This window comes from Paramormyrops kingsleyae, chromosome 5 (genome assembly GCF_048594095.1).
Source record: "Paramormyrops kingsleyae isolate MSU_618 chromosome 5, PKINGS_0.4, whole genome shotgun sequence".
NCBI lineage: Eukaryota > Metazoa > Chordata > Actinopteri > Osteoglossiformes > Mormyridae > Paramormyrops > Paramormyrops kingsleyae.
Window position 1 is genome coordinate 10,894,263 of NC_132801.1, and position 20,310 is coordinate 10,914,572.

The 20,310-nt window shown below is 51.1% G+C and overlaps 1 protein-coding gene across 1 annotated transcript in view; it reads right to left on the minus strand.

Annotated features, from left to right (window-relative positions):
* The window catches only part of stx8 (syntaxin 8), a 29,660-nt gene that overhangs the window by 1,442 nt on the left and 7,908 nt on the right, over positions 1–20,310 (minus strand). The window contains exon 7 of the mRNA XM_023791974.2: positions 6,736–6,837. Within this exon, the coding sequence (XP_023647742.2) occupies positions 6,736–6,837 (102 nt within the window). The remainder of the gene's footprint in view (positions 1–6,735; positions 6,838–20,310) is intronic.

Here is a 20,310-nt window from a genome sequence, read left to right on the forward strand (position 1 = left end):
GCAAGGCCGTCTATAAGATTTCCCTGCCTAGTCGTCAGGGTGGTGGGTGATTGCCTCATCTTTGCATAAATGTGCAGTTCCCAGCATGCATAATGGTAACAGGGGAGTGAGCACTGGGATTATGGGATGCCCACAGGTATTACTTTGCTATTCCTCCTGTATTCCCACCCGTAAAAAAAAAAAAAAAACCTTGATGGTTATGGTCTGACTTCTCAAGGAAGAAGGAGACAGCCACACGCACACGCTGAGATGGACGTGACCATGCAGCCCCTCGTTAGACCGTCAGCGTGGAGGTCAGACCTGTGTTTTACGGCTCACCAATATTTACCAAACAGCTGTGATTTCAGCACCCGGGGAGGTTGGAACAGATCAGCATTCAAAGAGCAACACAGAGACAGCTGGATGTTTTCACCATGACCATTCTGACCATTTTCTAACCTGACCAGCTTATGTCTGCGAGATCTCAGGTGGAAACAAAGTGGCTGATCGGCTCAGGTGAACCCTGTTAGGGCAAGGATGAGCACTGCAAAGGAGGTGAGGGTCCCAGAGAAGGCCTCCAGATGACAGCCATAACTTGCATTTAAGGATGACAAGCAAGGAAAGCAGACCTAGGAGAGGAATACAAAGCGGAGAGGCACCTTACAAGGAGTCGCAATAACTTCAAAAGTCTGCTCCAGTGAGACATTCTCAGAAAAAAAAAATACTCTCAGAAATGTGTCCCCAGCATGGTCACCCTCAAATTATCTCACAAAACATCCGACATCCAACATCCTCTGCACGGTGATTTCATTTCAACCACAATGACAACATGTTGTTTTGCAGGTCCATGCTGCTGATCATTTGATTCGCAAAACTCTTTTTTTCCTTGGAAAACAATGACCTCAGAGGTCAGTTCACAGCATGGCTGAAAGCTATGTGACAAAGTAAAGTGACTATTACTGCAGTATCGTTTGGTGGCTGGGCTTCCTGGTGAACAGGTTATGGGCGTGCATGACCATCAGTACACCAATGGCCATTGAGCCCCAAACATCTGCTGATTTTGCAGCCCTGGCAGATGACTCACGTGGTTCTTCACCTTCACAATCAGCATAATTGTTGCAGACCTTTTTTTTTCTTTTTCTTTACAGGTTAAGGTTAAGTGCCTCACTTAGGGGTACAAGCAGAGCTTTACTGAGATGTTCAGTTTTATGGTTGATTTTCCAACTGCAGATCCTCTTCCAAGCCGAATAAAATGGTCCAAGTTTGTCTGGACTGTACCCAAATCACATCCCAGTAATCCTCAGAACAAGACCGTTGTGCATTAATATGTACATATATTGACACAGAAGTGCATTAGACTTTCCAGTTTAGGTGGCCGTTCCTGTTCAGTTTTCATTTGGTCCATGATTCCAACAAAAGATCCATTGCTGAAAGTCGTCAGAAGCCTTCTGAGCTTTTTCTCCTGAAGTCCCATGGAAGACGTGAGTTCCGCGTCTCCTTTCTGCAGCGGACATACGACGGCCCCCAGTGGGCTACACGACAGCCTCACCAGTCTAACCTCCATTTTCTCCCCGCTCTCTGGAAGACATCTGAATCACCGCAAATCTGAAGGCTGTCAGCCACTCACAATTACGCACGAGGTCCCTGCTTACTCAAGCGGCCCACTGCTGCTTCCAGTGAGGCTGGCTTTCCTCTAGTTCACGTTTGGCTTACATTTCTCTCATACTTGGGGCTCGGTCCTCGGGTCTGGCGATGGGGCCACCGAGGGGCCCGGGACAGCGGAGCCGGGATCCGGATGACACCGTGCCGTGGATGCAAGAGGCTCAGAGGAGGGCGGTAAGAATGGCTCCGTTAGCTGCAGTTCCCTCTCTCCGCCACCCGTAACATTGCTTCATCATGCCACAGCACCCCTAGGGAAGCCATCTTAGCAGGAGAGGGGAGGGGCAGTGGGTACGTTCTGACAGTACCAAACAAATTTCAAGGAAGCATCTTGTGCAACTGGATGAAGCTTCAGTCGGACAAGGGGAACCAGAGCCAACGTTCATGAAGTCACAAAAATGGGTGAATTAACACGGGCCGCAAGAGGCTTACAGCCAGATACAGCATTTCACCGAGTTAGGCAAGGCCAAAGTGCGATAGACGGGGAACAGGGCCGTCCACTAGCTCTTCTATCCCAAACACGTGAGTCAAGCAAGGACAGAAAGCCTTCTAAAGAATAATCCTGATAAGGAAACTATAGACAGCACACACAGAGGAAAATACACACCAGTGTAGTCTCTCAGATTAACATAGCTTTGGTAAAGTCCTTATAAAACCAGGGGTGGTTTTTGGACTTGACAGTAGCGTTAAGGGGTCTCGGCCCTGCGGACACCCCCGTCACGTCACCCCCACCCACCACTCCTCCTCCTCCTCCTCTCCTCCCCCTACATCTTTACTCAGGCATTTTTTGAAGCACTGTCACCATCCAGCTAAGTAACTAAATAACATACTTCTGACCCCGATTCTGTGGGCGGATGACAATGGTCATGTTTGCTGGCCAATCAGATTAGAGGCCGTTCAAAGTGACCACCCAAGCGGCGTTCAGTGGCAGGGAGCAGACGCCCCCACTGCGAGCCACCACCTCAGCCCCACAAATCAAATCAGATGAGGGGGGGCAGAATAGGCGGGGAGGAGTGGGGGGGTCAGGCTCCACATGGGAAACCCCTTGCCTGGGTGTGCAGCCCCCCAGTGCAACACAAAAGGTACAGATGACCTTGGCGGCCGGGTCGAGTCTTGTGTTAACATGATTACCCGTCATTTTACCAACTGTAATCCTCTTAAAGCACACACGCACAATAGGGTCTCACCAAACGGCCTTCCAAATTCACAGATATGTGTAATTAGCATAGAATTAAATGCGGATAAAAATGGGCTCTGATTAAAGGGGTGAGGATCATAACATGTACAAAGGCGGGAAGTGTCTGAGAGCACCGGCAACCCCCCTCCCCCACAAAAAGTCCTGCAGTTTGTTGGGTAGGGGTTAGCAATTATTAACTGCACATCCTCTTAAGGACAGGACTGTGTCCTGCGAGGACATGAGATAAAGTACCCAAATTAAAGCCATATTAATTGCAAGTGGCAAACCAGGATGGGAGGCAGAGTATGAGAGAAATGGCCCTCAGACTACGAATATAAAGCACTGAGATCTTCGCTCACAGCCCCATGGCGGGTCGCCGAGATTAGGACCCCGGCAGGAATAAATCGGGGGTCTCATGCCAGGCTCGTTTACCCCCCCGGGGGAACATGGGTACGTTTGAGGGCCCCAGACAATGCAGGCCTACTTGAGATGCAAGTCGGCTTCAGGACGGCGAGGTGCAGGAGCGGCTCGTTGCAGGCTAAGTAGATTAGCGGCACAGAGGGGCTGCCCCGGGCAGCTCGATGAGGCGATTAAACCCTGGGAAACTCGCGCCGCCCGTCCTAAGTTTCTAGGCGGCTGGAAGGATTGGGGCCCCCAGGCCTAATCTGCCCTCCTCTCTCCAGCTGGGGAAGTCACTCCATGAAAGGGACTGCATTTAACTTTTTAAAGACAGACTCAACTTCGTAATTTTGGTTTGGGGCAAACTTGGCACTATTAAAACTGGTTGATCTAGGCCTGTATTTCGTCTCTGAGTTTAAAGCGCTGCCTTTACTTTAAACTCCACGTGACGGAGCCTTTTTTTTTTTTTTTTGCAATTCCCTCCCCTAGCCGGATGTCACACTCAGACCCATCGTCAGATGCAGTTCAAGTATGCATAACAAATTAATGTTAATCTTTTTTATGACAGTGTTTCTATAGGAGTTTGAGTCCTTAACAGTAGCAGCTCTAGGTATCTGGCTGAAGCAGCAGCAGAATTTGAGATACCAAGTTTCGATCCACTTGGGGTCCTTTTCATCATGGGGGGCAGAAAAACGACCTCTGGCTACAATTTAGATGTGATCTTCTGTAGTCAGGTGGGACGGCCCAAACATGCCTGTCCACCAGAGTCACGCCATTCGATTCTGATGAGGGTATTCACAGAACAGCGTTCAGAGCCCAGAGCTGGGGGGCTCCTTCCTCCACAGGCACGCTGACCCCTGGTGAGGCCCAGCCCGCACTCATTCTTGCCTTCAGTTGGGCAACAAAAGACAAAGGCAGTAGACACTTTCCAGCCCAGGCAACCTCAACCCACCCCCCCCCCCCGCCACCCCTTCCCCAACCGCTGCCCGACTCAAACACTCTTGGGTTTGGGAGCTCTGCACGTAACGGGGATCTCAGAAACAAAAGCTCGAGTTCCTTAATTAAGTCAAGATCGGAGGAGAGCACACTGGAGGGCTCAGCTTACACATTTTCTCCCTCTATGGACCAATCGGGGAGTTTCCCCCAACAACCCCATTCCTCGCCTCCTGTATAATACCCGGAAAGTCTGACACAAACCCCCTGCATTTCCTCCTTCCCATCCCAGGCCTCCACCTCCTCCTCCTCGCTGGTCCCCGGCTCTCGGTTCCCCTACAGTTGGGGTACTCAATCCCTGGCTTATTAACCAGCAAGACAAAGGCTCTTCTCATGTGTCTTGGAGAAACCCTACAAGAAAAATTCAAACCCCCCCTGAGCCACCCAAAGCACACAGAGGTATTTCGGCCTGCAGCCTTTACTTCATTAGCAACATTTCCATCTAGGATTAGAGGGAATATCGCAAATTAGTCTGACACTCTCCAGTTGGGACAGAACTGTGAGAGTCTCTCCAGTTGGGACAGAACTGTGAGAGTCTCTCCAGTTGGGACAGAACTGTGAGAGTCTCTCCAGTTGGGACAGAACTGTGAGAGTCTCTCCAGTTGGGACAGAACTGTGTGAGTCTCTCCAGTTGGGACAGAACTGTGTGAGTCTCTCCAGTTGGGACAGAATTGTGTGAGTCTCTCCTGTTGAGACAGAGGGCCTGGCACATCTCACCCGTCCTAAAATCACGGAGCAAGCCGCATCTCTAAGAGGCTGCCATCCAGCATGCCGTGGGAATAAGAAACCACAGTGAGCACTGCTTGTCACATTGAGAGAAAATAAAAGAAAAAAACAAGCCCCCTAAACCTCTTCAAAGACTCCGCTCACCTTCAAAAGATGACAAAGACGTACAATAGCGGCTAATAAGTTTGGCTGTCTGTATCAGATTTCAATCGCCATCAGATCGTCCCTTCAGCTTGTGAACGTAATAATGAGAGATAAGTATCTGGGAAGTGAAGGAAAACAGCATTCCAACATGATACTGTGGTAAAGCTTCAGTCTGGGACCTTTGACCGTTGGCGGAAAAATAACCTTTACATCTCGTGCCGCTTTTTGCAAAACATTCAGAGAGAGAAGTCACTCTCTGTCGTCTCTGTCATCTGATTTCATGAACCGTGACGCGGAGGACGCCCAGAATCACGGTCAGGCGCTCAGAAGCAACTCGTCGCGATGACATGGTTACGGCGGAGTATGTCAAACATGGCCCTCGACAGCAGAATGGCGCCGTTCCCACGTATGAGTCCGTCGGGCGAGACATAACAGAAGGCACTGCCTCGGGAGTAACGGGGGCTTCGAACATAAACACAGCCGGGGTCGGGGAACCACAAACACGTACCCAGAAAAGAAGGGGCCCCTTTGATAGATCTGTGGCATGTTCCATTTTCAATTCCTTCTCTGTCAGTCCGTCAGACACAAAGACAAGTGTCAAAGTGACAGAGGGGAAGAGGGATTGGGGGAGTGAAAACAGAGGTAGGGTGGGCGCAAATAAGAGTGGGGGGAGTTTTCATTCATCATTCATCCCCTTCACCTCGCCCCCCCAGCCCATGGAATACATTAATGTAGTTGGGCGCTGGCATAAGAGGGAAACCTCTATGGGCAAAACAATATGGCAGTGACTCGGAGTCTGGGATCCTCAAATAAAGGCCCGCCGGGTGTCATGGCGACCAAGAAATAGCGTCGCCCCTCCGATAAGCTGACCTTCATCTTGTTGTTTCACCAGAGTCGACCAGCCCGGTCCCGGGTCACCCTGTTACCAGGGCCCCAGAAAGGTGGCCATTTCCCTGGCGACGTGGCCCTTGGGTTTACCGGGCAAATAAGGGAGGAGGGGGTAGGGAATATGGGGCCCCCGGTTTATCTCCGCCACTCTTGCCTTTTCCCACTGGGACCGAAAAGGGTGGAAAGACCGGGATGGAGGAGAGGGAGGGGGGCTGATTCTTCAGGAGACCTCCTAAAAATCCCAACACTGCTTCAAACGAAAACGACCCTCATACCAGGGCACGGCGCTCTATTTTATCTGCGGCCTCACTTTGGCAGCCCCTGCATTCGACCTCCTGGCTAATCACGCGGCATTCATGCACTTCTGTGCGCCTGCAGCTGCAGTAGGGACCTTGGCAGCCGGGAGTGGGCAAAAACCGCGGCCTCTAGTGGCAGCGGGAGAGATTCTGATCTCCTTTAACCCCCAACAGAAGCCGAAGGACCATGTGCATTACTGAGAGTGTTTACCCAATACCCTCCTCTCTGGTTTATATGTCTGTTCGACAAAACAAATGCGTTTTGAAGGGAAACGGCTTAAATTACAAACGTGAGTCACACCATCCTGGACACTCGCACTTTCATTGCCAAAAAGGGCATGATCCTCACTACTTAGAGAGTTCTAGAAACTTTACCAAGACTCCGCCGTGTAAGGACTCGGTCATCTTGCCAATACGCATCTCGCTCTCCGAAAGGGTCGAGCTGTTAATATGATGTGTGAGGGAGAAACTCACCACAGGAAGATGCCTTGGTTTCCACCAGCTTGACCCTGCGGGATTCGTTGCGGATCTTGCCGTCTGTTTTGTCCACCAAGTGCGAAAGATCATCGATGATTTCTGGAGGAGAAACAAGTAGACACACAACAACAAATAATTTATAAATTTTCTCAAAGAAGCATGAAAAATGGAAACTCCTGCTACTTATTTAATCCTCCTAATTCCTGATAACGGATGAAACGGTGTCTGATCTGAAGCAAATGCTTCAGCCAGGCGAGAACCATGAAAGGAAATGAGCATGGGCAGCAGGGGTCACGGGTTCGAGGTGCTGCAACTGCTAATAGTCACATTGGTGGTAACATTCTGCAGGGGTTGGAGAACAGCATTCCGACAGCAGCCGCCCCCAGAGAGCAGAGGATTCAGAGGTTACAGATGCTCCTTCAAAGTGCTCATCCATGGAGCAGACCGGCCCCAGGTTCATGGACCAAGAGAAAACTAATTCACAGCCTGAGTGACAGACGCTCGACCTTAAACCCCAACTGAAAAATAAACCCAAAAGAAGATGTTCAACCCTGGAGGCCTTCAATTGCAACAACCTTTTGAACTTCTTAAAAGAAATATCTTTATATCCTAAAAAACAGGTGCATGGCTTTCTTCCCAATCTGTGCTCCGGCTGCTCTTGCCCTCCTCCTTGATCTCCCAGCCCCTGAGAACTCCTCTGGAATGGGCACTAAGGCAAATCAAACAGTCAAACACAAACCGTGCCTGGAAACCCCCGCCCCCCCCCACCCCAATCTGAAAACCCATTCAAGATTTACACCCTCAGCAAGCTGGATGTTTGTCAGCAGAAAAGGGAAGCGTGGTTTTCTTCTGTATCTCCCCCCCCCCCCCCCACAGCTGCCAACACAAACAAGACGCTCAGCCGGAGGAATGACCCGTTTCCCACAGGGCGGGTGGGGGGGGGGCTGATCACTGACACCGAGATACCATCACACGTCCTCCAGGAGGCTAATATGTCGATAAGCAGCATCCAGGCCCAGCGGCACAGACACGCTGGGAAGCATTTACTGCAATTAGCACATCTTTAGCAAGAGTGCGATCCCATTCCGTCGTACCATTATGTGCTAGAAGAGGAGGAGGCGTGACTGAAATCACAGCAGCGGCAGGAAAAAGGGAGCAAGCCCAGAACGCGTGGATGGGCCACGGACTCGGCTCAGATTCTCAGAGAAGCACAGGGAAGACACACCAAAACAAACACGGCAACCGCTTCTCTCCCAGGAGTCTCTGACTGAATAAACCTCCCAACCAAAATGACGGCCTCCGATAAACAAGGCCTGAGGATAGGGGAGGCATCTCTTCCTGGTCTTTTCTTGTTTCTGGGCCGCTGCTCTGGTCCAGATGTTTGTTGGCTCAGCAGGTGGGTGCCGGGCAGGATGGGCGCGTGCGTGCAGAGGGGTGAGGTGCTCGTGCGAGGCCCAGAAGCGAACGCAAACCCGGTGGGGGCGTTTGTCAGCAGCCCGGCTCCCTGGCACCTGCGGGGGCTCCTTGGCACAGCAGGACGGTTCAGGGGTACGGCAATCGCACACAGATGTTCCCGGGGTGACGTCGGCCCGCTCTTTTATTTCCTGACCACGGGCCATAAAGCCCTTACCGAAAAAAAACACGTAAAAAAAACTCTTTTATTCTCAGCCAGTTATGCTTGGGGAAACTAATTACTTTGCAGGTCACTTTCCTGCACATTCGAAACACAGACGTTTAACGGGAAACCTCTCCTCAGCTCAGCTTGATATCAATAAAACATCTTCCTGTTTCTGGAAGCGCCCGGCGTATCCTGGATGCAGATGGCCTGACTTCAGAAGGCTTTAAATTAGAACGCCACGCGCAAAGGCGTTACGGAGATTACGTGCAAAGGTGTATGGTAATAAATGCACGTGTCGTAATCTCCCGTGCTGACTGCACCTGGTCAATGCCACTTCCCTGATAACGCGTCGAGACGTGAGGAGCCACCATGGAAATGTCAACGAGCAGGTGTCCGAGACCCCAGGGAGACCCGCCCTTCATGTTACCCCAGGGAGACCAGCCCTTCATGTTACCCCAGGGAGACCCGCCCTTCATGTTACCCCAGGGAGACCAGCCCTTCATGTTACCCCAGGGAGAACAGCCCTTCATGTTACCCCAGGGAGAACAGCCCTTCATTTTCCCCCAGGGAGACCAGCCCTTCATGTTACCCCAGGGAGACCAGCCCTTCATGTTACCCCAGGGAGACCCGCCCTTCATTTTCCCCCAGGGAGACCCGCCCTTCATTTTCCCCCAGGGAGACCAGCCCTTCATGTTACCCCAGGGAGACCAGCCCTTCATGTTACCCCAGGGAGACCAGCCCTTCATGTTACCCCAGGGAGACCAGCCCTTCATGTTACCCCAGGGAGAACAGCCCTTCATTTTCCCCCAGGGAGACCAGCCCTTCATGTTACCCCAGGGAGACCCGCCCTTCATTTTCCCCCAGGGAGACCCGCCCTTCATTTTCCCCCAGGGAGACCAGCCCTTCATGTTACCCCAGGGAGACCAGCCCTTCATGTTACCCCAGGGAGACCAGCCCTTCATGTTACCCCAAGGAGACCAGCCCTTCATGTTACCCCAAGGAGACCCACCCTTCATTTTTCCCCAGGGAAATTTTATCAGGGGACTGCACCATGGCATTACATTGCTGATAGGATTCAAACTGCAGGGGAAAAAATTATGAGTACCCCTGATTTAGAAGCATCCACAGGATTTCTGTTTAATAGCATATGTGCACAAAGAAACATATCAAAGTTTGATAATGCAAAGTAGAACTCTTGAAAGGAGCATGGAGTTCTGTGATAACATAACGTTTGTACTGCATCCAAAGGAACCCGAGTCGCTAATTACAGCCTCTTCCACCTGTTCGGCAGGCAGCTGTTCAGCCAAAAGCATTAAGCACTCCCATAATTTCTCATAAAACAAATATGATCTTTTTCCTTCCATCTGCCTGCCCCCCCCCCCGAAAAAGAAAACACTGGTGTCTATTACTTTTACTAGACGAAGATCTCTATGAGACGGTATTTATTTAAAAAAAAATCTGTTTTGTGTATTTCCTCGCAAATAAGTGGACTGGGGTCTCATGCAGTGTCGGCTAACGGATGGCAGACACACAATGTGAGTGCAGAGCTTCTAAGCACATATAAGCCATGGAAGAGAAGATCTATCTATCATGACGAGAGAGAGAGAGAGAGAGAGAGAGAGGTGGAGTGGATACCCAGAACAGCACAGGTGTTGACCAACATGCAACTCCTGCAAGTTGACTGGAGTGGGTCAGTAGTTAAGATTAGGGCAGAAAGAGTGACACAACTGAGGAGGTTAACCAGGGATGGTTTAGCTGAGGGTCGTGGCGTAAGGATGCGGTGCAGAGGTTGGTGTCAGTAATGTGGGCCCTGTGGCCCCCCCCCCCCCTCCCGCCGTGGGCCACCCCGGACCAGACACAGAGCAGCAGGACGGGCCAGAACTAGGGCAGTCTTCCTCCCAGCTATCAGCATCACGCAGAGAAGCCTGACCATGGGGGTGGAGAGAGGGGGCTATAAAGGGCAGCTGGGTGATGCCAGGGTACTCTTCCCCACCGACCCCAACTAAAGATGCACCACACCCAAAGTCTCTAGCCCTATGCCAACCCGGAGGCCGTGTGGTTCTAGGAGGCTCGATACACCACAGCGGCTTCAGGGCCACAAACATTATGACAGGGCGCCTCCCCATGGCCAATTGTGAGTGTGGACGTTTTTTTTCCTCTTCCCCAAATCATTCATTCAGCCAGACTTAATATAATGATTTCCCCTGGGAATGTGGCCCGGAGCGGGCAAGGGTAGCATGGGGGGGGGCAGGGGTTGGGGGCACAACTGTTACTAATTGGCATACAGTATGGGGCTCGCTTGCAAGTGAAAACACCAGCGCTGCACTGGGCCTGGATCTGGCTCCACCACCTGCTCTGAGAGCCCCGTCCTCTGGGAGTGCAGCCATCAAACACTCCCCAGGGGAACCCTACGGATCGAGCCGACTTAAATGTGACCATGACCTGGTGGCACTCGGGGCGTTCCCCAAGCAGCGGTTCCTTAAAATCTCCAGCCAAATGATATTACCTAGCATACGCAGAACCATTTTCTACTATAAATCTATGGAGCTTTGTCTCCTCCCCTCCATCGTCTTCAGGGTTTTATTTGAATCCAATTACATTACATTAAACTGTGGTGTGATCGTAAATGCCAATATTGTGTGACAATGTTAAATGCAGAAGGCTAGCCGTGCTGAAAAAGGCACTATATCTACTAAACTGACTGTTTTCTGTGAGGATGTGCGTTAGTCAGAGTCTAACAGTTTAACTTTTTTCATTAAGTCAGCCGAGGAGTGACAGACTCCGGCCGAAATCAGCTTCTGTGGCAGGGCCGTCGACAAGCCACACGTGCACCGCTGACTGGGAGGAACCCAGAGAGGCCAGGTGAGAGCAGACGTGCCAACCAAGACCGGGGCCTTTGGAAACAATCTCACAGCACCTGGACTCACCACCCAGATGAAGCGCTCCTCAGGCGATGCCGAGAACAAAAGTAAAACTAAAAAAAACCAGCAGAAGAAAGAACGCATTAGCTGGTCGGGTCCTCAAAGCCGACGTTTCGCACTTCAGTGTTTAGCGATTAAGGGGATCTCATTGCGAGGCCTTCTGGTAACGATCAGCACCGCCGGCTTGAAGAGATAATTAGAGTGTAGAAATCACATGACAGGGGGGTCATAAAAGAGCCCGACTCATTTTAAATGTTGGTAATGTTGGTAACGCGCCGACGGCGAGTCCGAGAGGGAGGACGACACGCTCCTAAATGCCGGGCTCTTGCTGGGGATCAGCTATCGTCACGGAGATGCCAGGCGGACGGCCAGATGTGCTGGAGCCCATCGGTGATGGGGAAACTACATAACTATGCCTCATTAAAGGGCCATTCAGGAAAAGTGACAAGTTAAACTGGCATTTTTTTTAAACAACTTGGTTTTAACTGGAACCTCTTGTAGCTGTAACCCATCTGTCAGCCTATCAGACCCGTAGGTGTCGTCCCTGTGTAAATATCACATACGCGGCGTGGAATAAAACATGAAACATTCCAGGGTCTCTTTCTTTTTCAAAACCAAACAAATCAGTGCCGATCTATGCTCCCCCTCGCGAGGTCGGGGGGCTGGTTAAGAGGCCAGAGAAGTCTCCAACCTGACCCCTCCCTACTTCCGGCACCGCTTTTGATCTGCCACGGAGACCTGCACCGATCCGGACATTCGGGGCCCGATCCGCTTCCGGTCCTGTTCCCAAGGCCTCCCTCATTTCCAAAACCTCCACTGTTTGTGGAGGAAAAACACAGAAGTTGAATGGAGAACATGACATAGAGAGTCTTATTTGCAGCGGTTTTCATCCCTCAAACTGAAGAATCTCAGGCAGATGTCAACATAACACACCCCCTGTCCTGTACATGGATGAAGGACACTGGGGGTCTGAGCAACACCCGACACAGGCGGCTTGATTCTGATGAGCAGGAAGAAGCAGCAGCCCGCAGCCTGGCTTGCTGAAAGCATGGATTCGTTGGTGCTGTGCTGCTCCGCTAAGGACTCGACCCGGCAGCCAGAAGGCCTGGGTGGCTGCTTTCAACCAGGCACAGACACCAGCAGTTCGAAGGGGCCACAGCCTCCGCAAAGATACCATTAGCCTCCGGCGTCTCACGTTTGTTTCGAGGCTCCACTTAAGGGCGGACAACGCCATTATTCTTCACGGTCCGGCCAGGAGGCTTCAAAACTACAAACTACAAACAAAAGAGAGCAAAAGTGACATCTCAAGGGGCTGCGAAATCAAGCTGAGAACAGAAAACCCTCACCTAGCAACCGCTCGTCGCTAACAGCACAGGTTCTGCATTACACCATGTGGGTTTTTTGAGTTACACGCAAAGATTAAATTCCTCATGCCGATTTCGATTTGCATTTGTTAGACAAATCAAACAGCCGCCTTTGAATCCCGAGATCGAAATTCCCAGCTGCTCTGGCTACTGCATCTTGAATTAATGTCCGTTTTGTGTGATGTTTACCTAAAGTCTACGGCGAGCTTTTTGATCTAAACTGCCAGCTCAGGCTGATTAAACGATGCCTGATAGCACTGTTTACTGCTCACAGCCAAACTATTCTTTCCTATATTTTCCCAGCACACATAAATATATTTCATTCTGATGATAAATTGCAATTGACCCAGAGCCACGCGCTTGGAACAACAAAAGAGCGGCGGGAGGAATAAACCCCTGATTTTGTGTGTATATATCAGTCACACTCGGCCGCTTGCTCGCCCATTTGCCCTTCTCTGTTATTCCAGCAGAAAAGCACCCAGCCCTACAGCATTGGAAAGATTACTTTCCTGCCGGAAACCCAGCGGGGCACTGCAAGTGTTTTCCGGGGCGGCCCGTGTGTGCTAACCTGACTGAGCTGGGGCGCAAAGGGAGCTGGATGGGTGTCGGCGAGGGGGGGGGGGGGCGTTTCACTTGCTGAGGTAACGCTGAGGTGGCCGGACAGAGAAGTCGCGGCACGGCCAATAAAAATGTTTGCGCTTAGGGAGCCTGAAACAACTTCCCATCGGTGGGGAAGAGGGCCGCTATGACGACTCTGGTGGGGGGGTTAATATTCAGCAAAATGTGCCACCGAGACATCCACGATAACTTCCTCCAACCCCTCCGGGACGCACAAACCTTCCCAGCTGCATCGGCAGGCAACCCCATGCTGTGCAATTACACACCTCCGCCAGGGGCGAGGAAAATGAGGAGACCTTTCAGGGAAGGAACCCCCCCCCCCCCACCAGGGGTCAGAGCAGATGATGGAATTGAAGCGCAGGGCATCATGACCTCATCTCCTCTGGGCTCCATCAGTAGGTCGGATTATGATCCGCGGCAAGTATTTGCACACCGTGGATGGATACATCTCCCACGCGTCACTCCGGGCCGGGACCGGATTCCTCAGATGCACACAGAAAACCGGCAGCTGAACAAACAGCCAAACAGACACCCGGCGGTTCCTCCTCACCAGACAAGTACGGAGATCTGCACGGCCCAAATCAAAAGATTCTGATGAAGTACAATCTTTAGGATGGACCCAAGTGTACAGGTGAGGATCGAGCTTCCTAAACAGAACTGTACTGTGCAGCGACTCAGTCAGACCTGCAATACACCGCAAGGAAATGTTCCTTTGAAGAGTGTGTGTGTGTGTGGCGGGGGGGGGGGGGCTCTGCAATCAAATCAAATTAATCACAGCAACCTCCAGCTCACAGCAGCTGAACAGATGACGGGGGCAAAGCATCATTTAAAAAAGGAGCGTTTTTTTGTAAATTCATCCGCAGCTGCATAAAAGCATCTGTTGAAGATAAAACTCATGTAAATTCATGATTAAGGCCAAACGCGGAGGCGGCTGCCGCGTCCGGCTATCTGCGGCTCTCTGCAGCTCTGCCCGAGGACCAAACAAACAGAGGCAGGCTGCAGCGTTTGATCAGCTATCGGCCTAACATGGGCTGCTTCATTCACAGCCTGACCTTCTGTAAAAGCATTATCGTAACCGCAACAGGCGGCCCGTCGTTCTCTGTGCCCACATGCAACTGCTCAGAGCCCATGCAGCTGAAGCATATAAATAAGGGAAAAGAGGCACTAGCCACAGGATCCTGGGAAAAGCCAGACTGTAGAGATGCCAACAGATTACAGCGCAAGAGTCAGCAAAACGTCCTTTGAAGGGAAATGGGTGGGGCTTACGAAAAGAATGGCGGGAAAAGTGGGTGACATCATATTAACAAGCCACACCCCTTCCTCCCGTTGCATTCCGACCAAAATGCCAGTGATGCTGGATCCGCGGGACATTCAGCCGAATACCACCATGCCAGACACACGAAACGTGCCAAGTTTTGAGGGGCTGGAATGGGTCACATGGTGACGAGATGGAGGGCTGTGCTGGGCTCTGTGACAAACCCATAGCTCTGCATCTGTTTAAAACTGATTACCTCCTCAGGGGTATATTTACCCCTCCCCATTCCACCCCCCTACAGGGTGCTGGCACTACATCTACATGAGATGATCCCACATGACTGACATGGTGGGAAAATCAATGACGGCTCCTCCTCACCTCTATGGGGAAAGGTGTAGAATTGCAACTCAGCATTTTAATACAGCCACATTATCATTAAATTAACATTTCCCCACTTTCTCCTGTTAACTTGTACATATTTTCACACAAAGCTTCACATCCCGTCTCAACGTGTTTAATATTTATGAAGATGCAAAAAAAAAATAAATAAATTAAATAAAAATAAAATAGCATGGGAATCCTACAATGCAATTAAAAACAAAAAGAAGACTAGGATTAGCGTGATAATGATTTGTAGTAAGACACAGACCCCATCCTCAGAGGCAGCTCAGCTAGTCGAGGTGTAAGAGGAGTGGTATGACTCCGGAAAATTCCTATTCACCATCGCTGCCTTGGTAGCCCAGTTTCTCTGCTGTGAACTTCTGTGGCATGTGCTCCTTCCAGATGTACCGAGAGAAAGCCACTGACCGCAAAGGTTTTACGGAGCAGCTTCAGGGGATCAATAAATGCAGACCGACACCGCAAGAAAATAGTTCTGCCAACCTCCATAGCCACCCGCCCCCCCCTTGCAGCCACAGCATCCCGAGCTGCTGTGGACAGACGATGCTCGCTACAGCGCCCCCTGTCTGAACCATCGGGAAAAGCTTCCACTATCTTTTAAGCCAGGGGTCTCAAACTCCAGTCCTGGGGGGCCGGAGCCCTACACAGTTTTTGGTTCACCCTCATTTAACACACCTGATTCACCCTGGATGAGAAGCCACACATTTCTGGGGGAAAATCTGGAATAACTGGAGAACATGCAAACTGTACACACATAGCCCAGGGCGGGAATCGAACCTACAACACTGTTATATTGTATTTAATGCAACACTAGCGGGCGTCCTCTTAGCAACAATGTCAGAAATGTTGGCACAATCGCACGAGGTGAAAGGAAGTCCAAACCTTGGCAAACAACGGGGAGGAAATGCAAGAAATCGGCAGTGACACAGATCCTATCGCAGCTTCCCAGCTGTCAAGCCACGAGCCAGCTGTCTCAGCTATGACATCATCATTCCCAGGCTGAAAACCGCTGCAGCGGCTCGGGCGGTGGCATACGGGGACGGAGGCGGACCCAGCGGCCGAAGCTCCCAATGAAACAGCTGATCGACGTAGCGGAAGCCTAACCTATGGCTCCCCGCCCTGGGGGGGGGGGGGGATACAGCCGCCCCAATTCAAACCTGGATCTTTTTGGTTCTGTGAGATCCATGACAGAGAGATTGCATCACACTGTCCGAGAGGACGTGATGGGGAGTGACCAGAGCTTCAGAACATTAAAGAACCCTACAGGCATTGCGGTTTCCAGGCTGAAGTTTCCAGATCGTGCCTTGATTTAACCCCTCTCAGTTAAGACAGCCAGGCGTATAAATGGGCAAAAGTGAAAATCATTTTGGATGGGAAAAAGAAGCCCCCCATGACGGCTCATGTCCTTATGACTGTACTGCCGCACACGAGCATGCGCTCGTGCCATTAACACGTTACAGTGGCGGTTTGTGCAGACAGTCCCTGGGGAGCTCCGGCGGAGGGTCTCAATCAAGGATCAAAGCAGATGCGAGTGCAGATCTGCGCAGACTTCCCACTGAAAGCCGTCGCTGGCAGGGAGGTTCCCGGAGCCCGTTCGCAGGAAGGCCACGAGCAGACCACGCAGACCGCAGCAATGCGTGGCAGATGTGTTCGGCCCGATCCGCCGCCACTAATGAAACTCAGCAAAGCATCCGAGAGATTCGGACCAGAGCCTGGAACTCCGCCCAACATCTCCGCTCCTTGATGAGGGCACAGAAATGTCAGCATCTGCGAGGCAGACTGAATCAGCCAGAGCTCTGCACAACCTCCATACACAGATAGACTGGGCTCAAGTGTTGACAGACATGCAGGAGATCCATCACCCCATTGCCCATATTGTACATTTAAAGCAGCATCGACAGATCTCACTTTCATCTTTGGTCCAAGCAATGTTACACATTTGCACGGCATCGCAGCCCCCAGTCCTGTCGCCACGGGAGACGGCAGCGGTGTGACCGTGCCACAGGGACTGACAGCTTGAAAATCCTTCATCACCAAGCACACCAGCCTGGGGTCATCGCAGGAGTGCAGGACCAGCCTTCCCTGTTGTGTTATGAAACACTATCTTCCACCCTTAACGAAGCCCGACGGCCGATAGTTTGCAAAACGACACCCGCAGACGAGGTGAAGCGAGCGACATTCAAGAACATGTTTGGTTCTGGAGGTGTCCGCTGCGGAGCTTAAGTCACGAAGAGGGTTGTTTGGGTGCCATGGGAACGGGAGGGATTGAGGAACAGCAAGTCCATTGTGTAACCAATTAGGCGACCTGCGCAACGTGTAAATGAACGGCAGTGAGCAGCTGGTTTTAATGAGCGGACGAAGGTGTGCGTGGCGGGTGGCTCACGCTAATCAGGGAGGGTGATTACCGTGTTGGGGGGGGGGGGGGGGCAGACTACAGCTGTGCTGAGTAATTCGAGCAGTGAAAGCGGAGGGGGGGGGGGCATTAAGGAAGGGATGCAAGGTCCTCAATTATGTGGGGAGGGGGGGGGGTATCTGTGTTATGGTTACAGATTTCGCCATGTCCGGGTTGTGACCAACCATTGGGGTCGTCTGTAGGAAGCTTTTTTTGGGGTTGGTGGGGGGGGGGGCGGTAATTCATATTCCCACGTTCCCAAGCTTCTCAGAGGAAGAGTAACCTGAAGTTACTGGGAAGATGTGGAGCAAGACACTGGCTGCCAGACCGCTCTGTGGCGTTTCTGTCCAGCCACCAGGGGGCGCCAGAAGTAATTCTGTGGGGACACCACTTCCCGCTCAGCGATGAGAGGGACACAACAGTGGCGATAAAACTGTAGGCAGATAAAGACGCCGAGTCATAGAACCGGGACCAGCTGTGGCAGATAACGGAGCCCATCCGTCAGCCTGGGCACGGCCTGGCTTATCCGGCCGCGGGGGCCACCATTAGCACCGTTTATTTGTACTGATGGCTGTTCCCGAAATGGCGAACAAGAGCCGGCTTCTCCGCGGCCGGATGGTGCGCGGGTGACGTCACCACCTTCCTGCATAATAAACAGTTTCCCAAAGTGCTGTGTTTATTTGCAGCTAATTAGCGCCCTAAGTAAAACTGCTGATCCGCTTGGGGGAGACTCCGATCGTTTTTCTCCGCACGTGTAAACACGGCACCAAGACACCATGGTCTCACACTTCATCATTATACACATAATCTTTCTTCCTGCTGTATCCTTTCCCAACCCTAACATACTCAAAATAAATCTGAGTAGATTGTTCTGTGGATCCTACCCTGATTGAGTTTTGCTTTGTGCCAGAATACCAGCAGAACATCGTCTTTTAATGAAACAACATGGGCACAGAAACGTAATTGGTACGATCCAACGAGCATCCTGTACAAATGAAGCGAGCTAATTGGCAAGATCGTAGATGTCTGAAGACACTTCCTGCAAGATTCACCCACCAGGGGGGAGCGGTTTGGGCTCCCATACGTGACTGAACCGTCAAGGACTCTGGAAACAAATCGAATCCCAGCGCTGTGTGTTAAACGCTCCCAGAGCTCATAAACGCAAATGAAGGCGAGCTGGCGATTCGAAATAGCCCTTACCTACCTTCGCAAACCAGGCCCTGAAACCTCCCAACTGGGCAACACGGCGGGAAGTGGACGGATGAACGGGGCGTGCGCTGGGATCCTTAAACAGCCGGCATGGAGGGGAGGCATATCAAATAAGAAACAGGCCAAAGGCGTGCCGAAAATAAACTCATCTGTTCGTTTGGCTGGTCCCAGTCAGCCGTGAAAGCTGCTTAACGAGGACTGTAATAACCCAACATGAAAGTCGGGAAATTGAGCAGAGGCCTTCCAGCCTTACTGAACTGAGGAAGACCATGCTAAGATCATCCACCTCCAAAGTTGATCACAGAAAGCTATTCCTAACTGGGGGGGGGTCCCGCCATCCAAAATGTTCACAAATGGGGCTGAAATCAGAGAGGGCCCGAGTAACGGAAATCTAAACGAGGAGGTTATTTGAGAGCAGAGACGACCACCATATCCTAATTTGTTTATACCTTGGAATAGTGAGAAGGTAAAAATGAATGCCTGGATCTGTCCGAAGGTGCATTCTTACAGTTAGAATGGAAAGTCTTGTCATACTTCCGGAACAAAGGGAACACCGTCCCACTCCACACAAGGACTAGTCATGAAGAACCTGGAGCACAACAAGCCGATTTTCAGCCGTTGGAAGATAGTCGGTGACTATCTGACATGCCATTGTATGCGGCACAGCTGGGTACAGTAGGTGCACAATGACAGTGTTATGGGCGATTTAGCATGTTGAGTCTAAGCTCTCTGATTGGACTGTATGTCAACCGTCACCTCTGGTCGTGCCGAGGAGTTCCAGTGCAAATTTTCAGAATTGACGGGAGCCGACTATTCATCGGTCTTGGTAGCTGCTAGCTTTTCACCATCGACATGATGTGTTCCAGGCTTAAAGGTTCTACAGGTACTTAGATAGCTCGTGTTCTGTGGTGGATCCCACAGCAACCAAAGAAAAGCACAGGCAATACAATAATCTAGATAAATACAGCAAGAAGGTCGATTTAACAACAGTTTTTCACCTTTTCCAATGTGCCTGGCAGTAATATTACCATATTTTACCTTGTAAATATAACCAGTAGTAAACAGCAATTCAGGTAATATAAGCACTTTATGTCTACTGGAAGAAAAAAAAACTCTCTCTGATCCAAGTCCAGACCTCACAAATAGGCAGAAACGTACATCTGTACCATATATTTAAAAAGTGCAGCAGAAATGTTCCATGTGGAGAGTGCAGATACTCTGAGGGAATACATATCACACGCTGTGCTGTGTGGGAGACACGCCTGGGTGAACAACTAACTGCTCTAAATATGTCATCCACCACCTGACATGGGGCCCCGTTCCTCTGGCGCTGGGGCTTCCCTGTTCTGAGGCAGCAAACAGCCAGACCCTTCTAGGAATAATATACCCATCGGCTTCCACCTGTCCCACACTTTAGGGCCCCAACACCCTTCCAATAATCCACCAGGAGAAGGCAGGTAGGCAAGGGCCTGGCGTGGGGAAGGACGGTCTCAGAAGGACCACAGGGTGAGGTCCTCCAGTGAAAGGTTCTCCTTCCACCTGCCAGCAGCACTCATAAGAAGCTTTAGCAGAAGCCCAAGCTCCGAAAGCCATTTCAGCAGCTTCTGTTCCCAAGTCGGGGGACCCGACGATGCAGCTAAAGACATGGGAAGGTGCCAGTTCGCCAGGTAGGGGAGGACAGTATGGCCGCCCATCACTGACCTCACAATGCTTTCCCAATCTCAATTACCACAATGTTCTTTTTGGAAAAAGTGATGTCACACAATTGGGTAGGGGAGAATATAATGCTCAATACG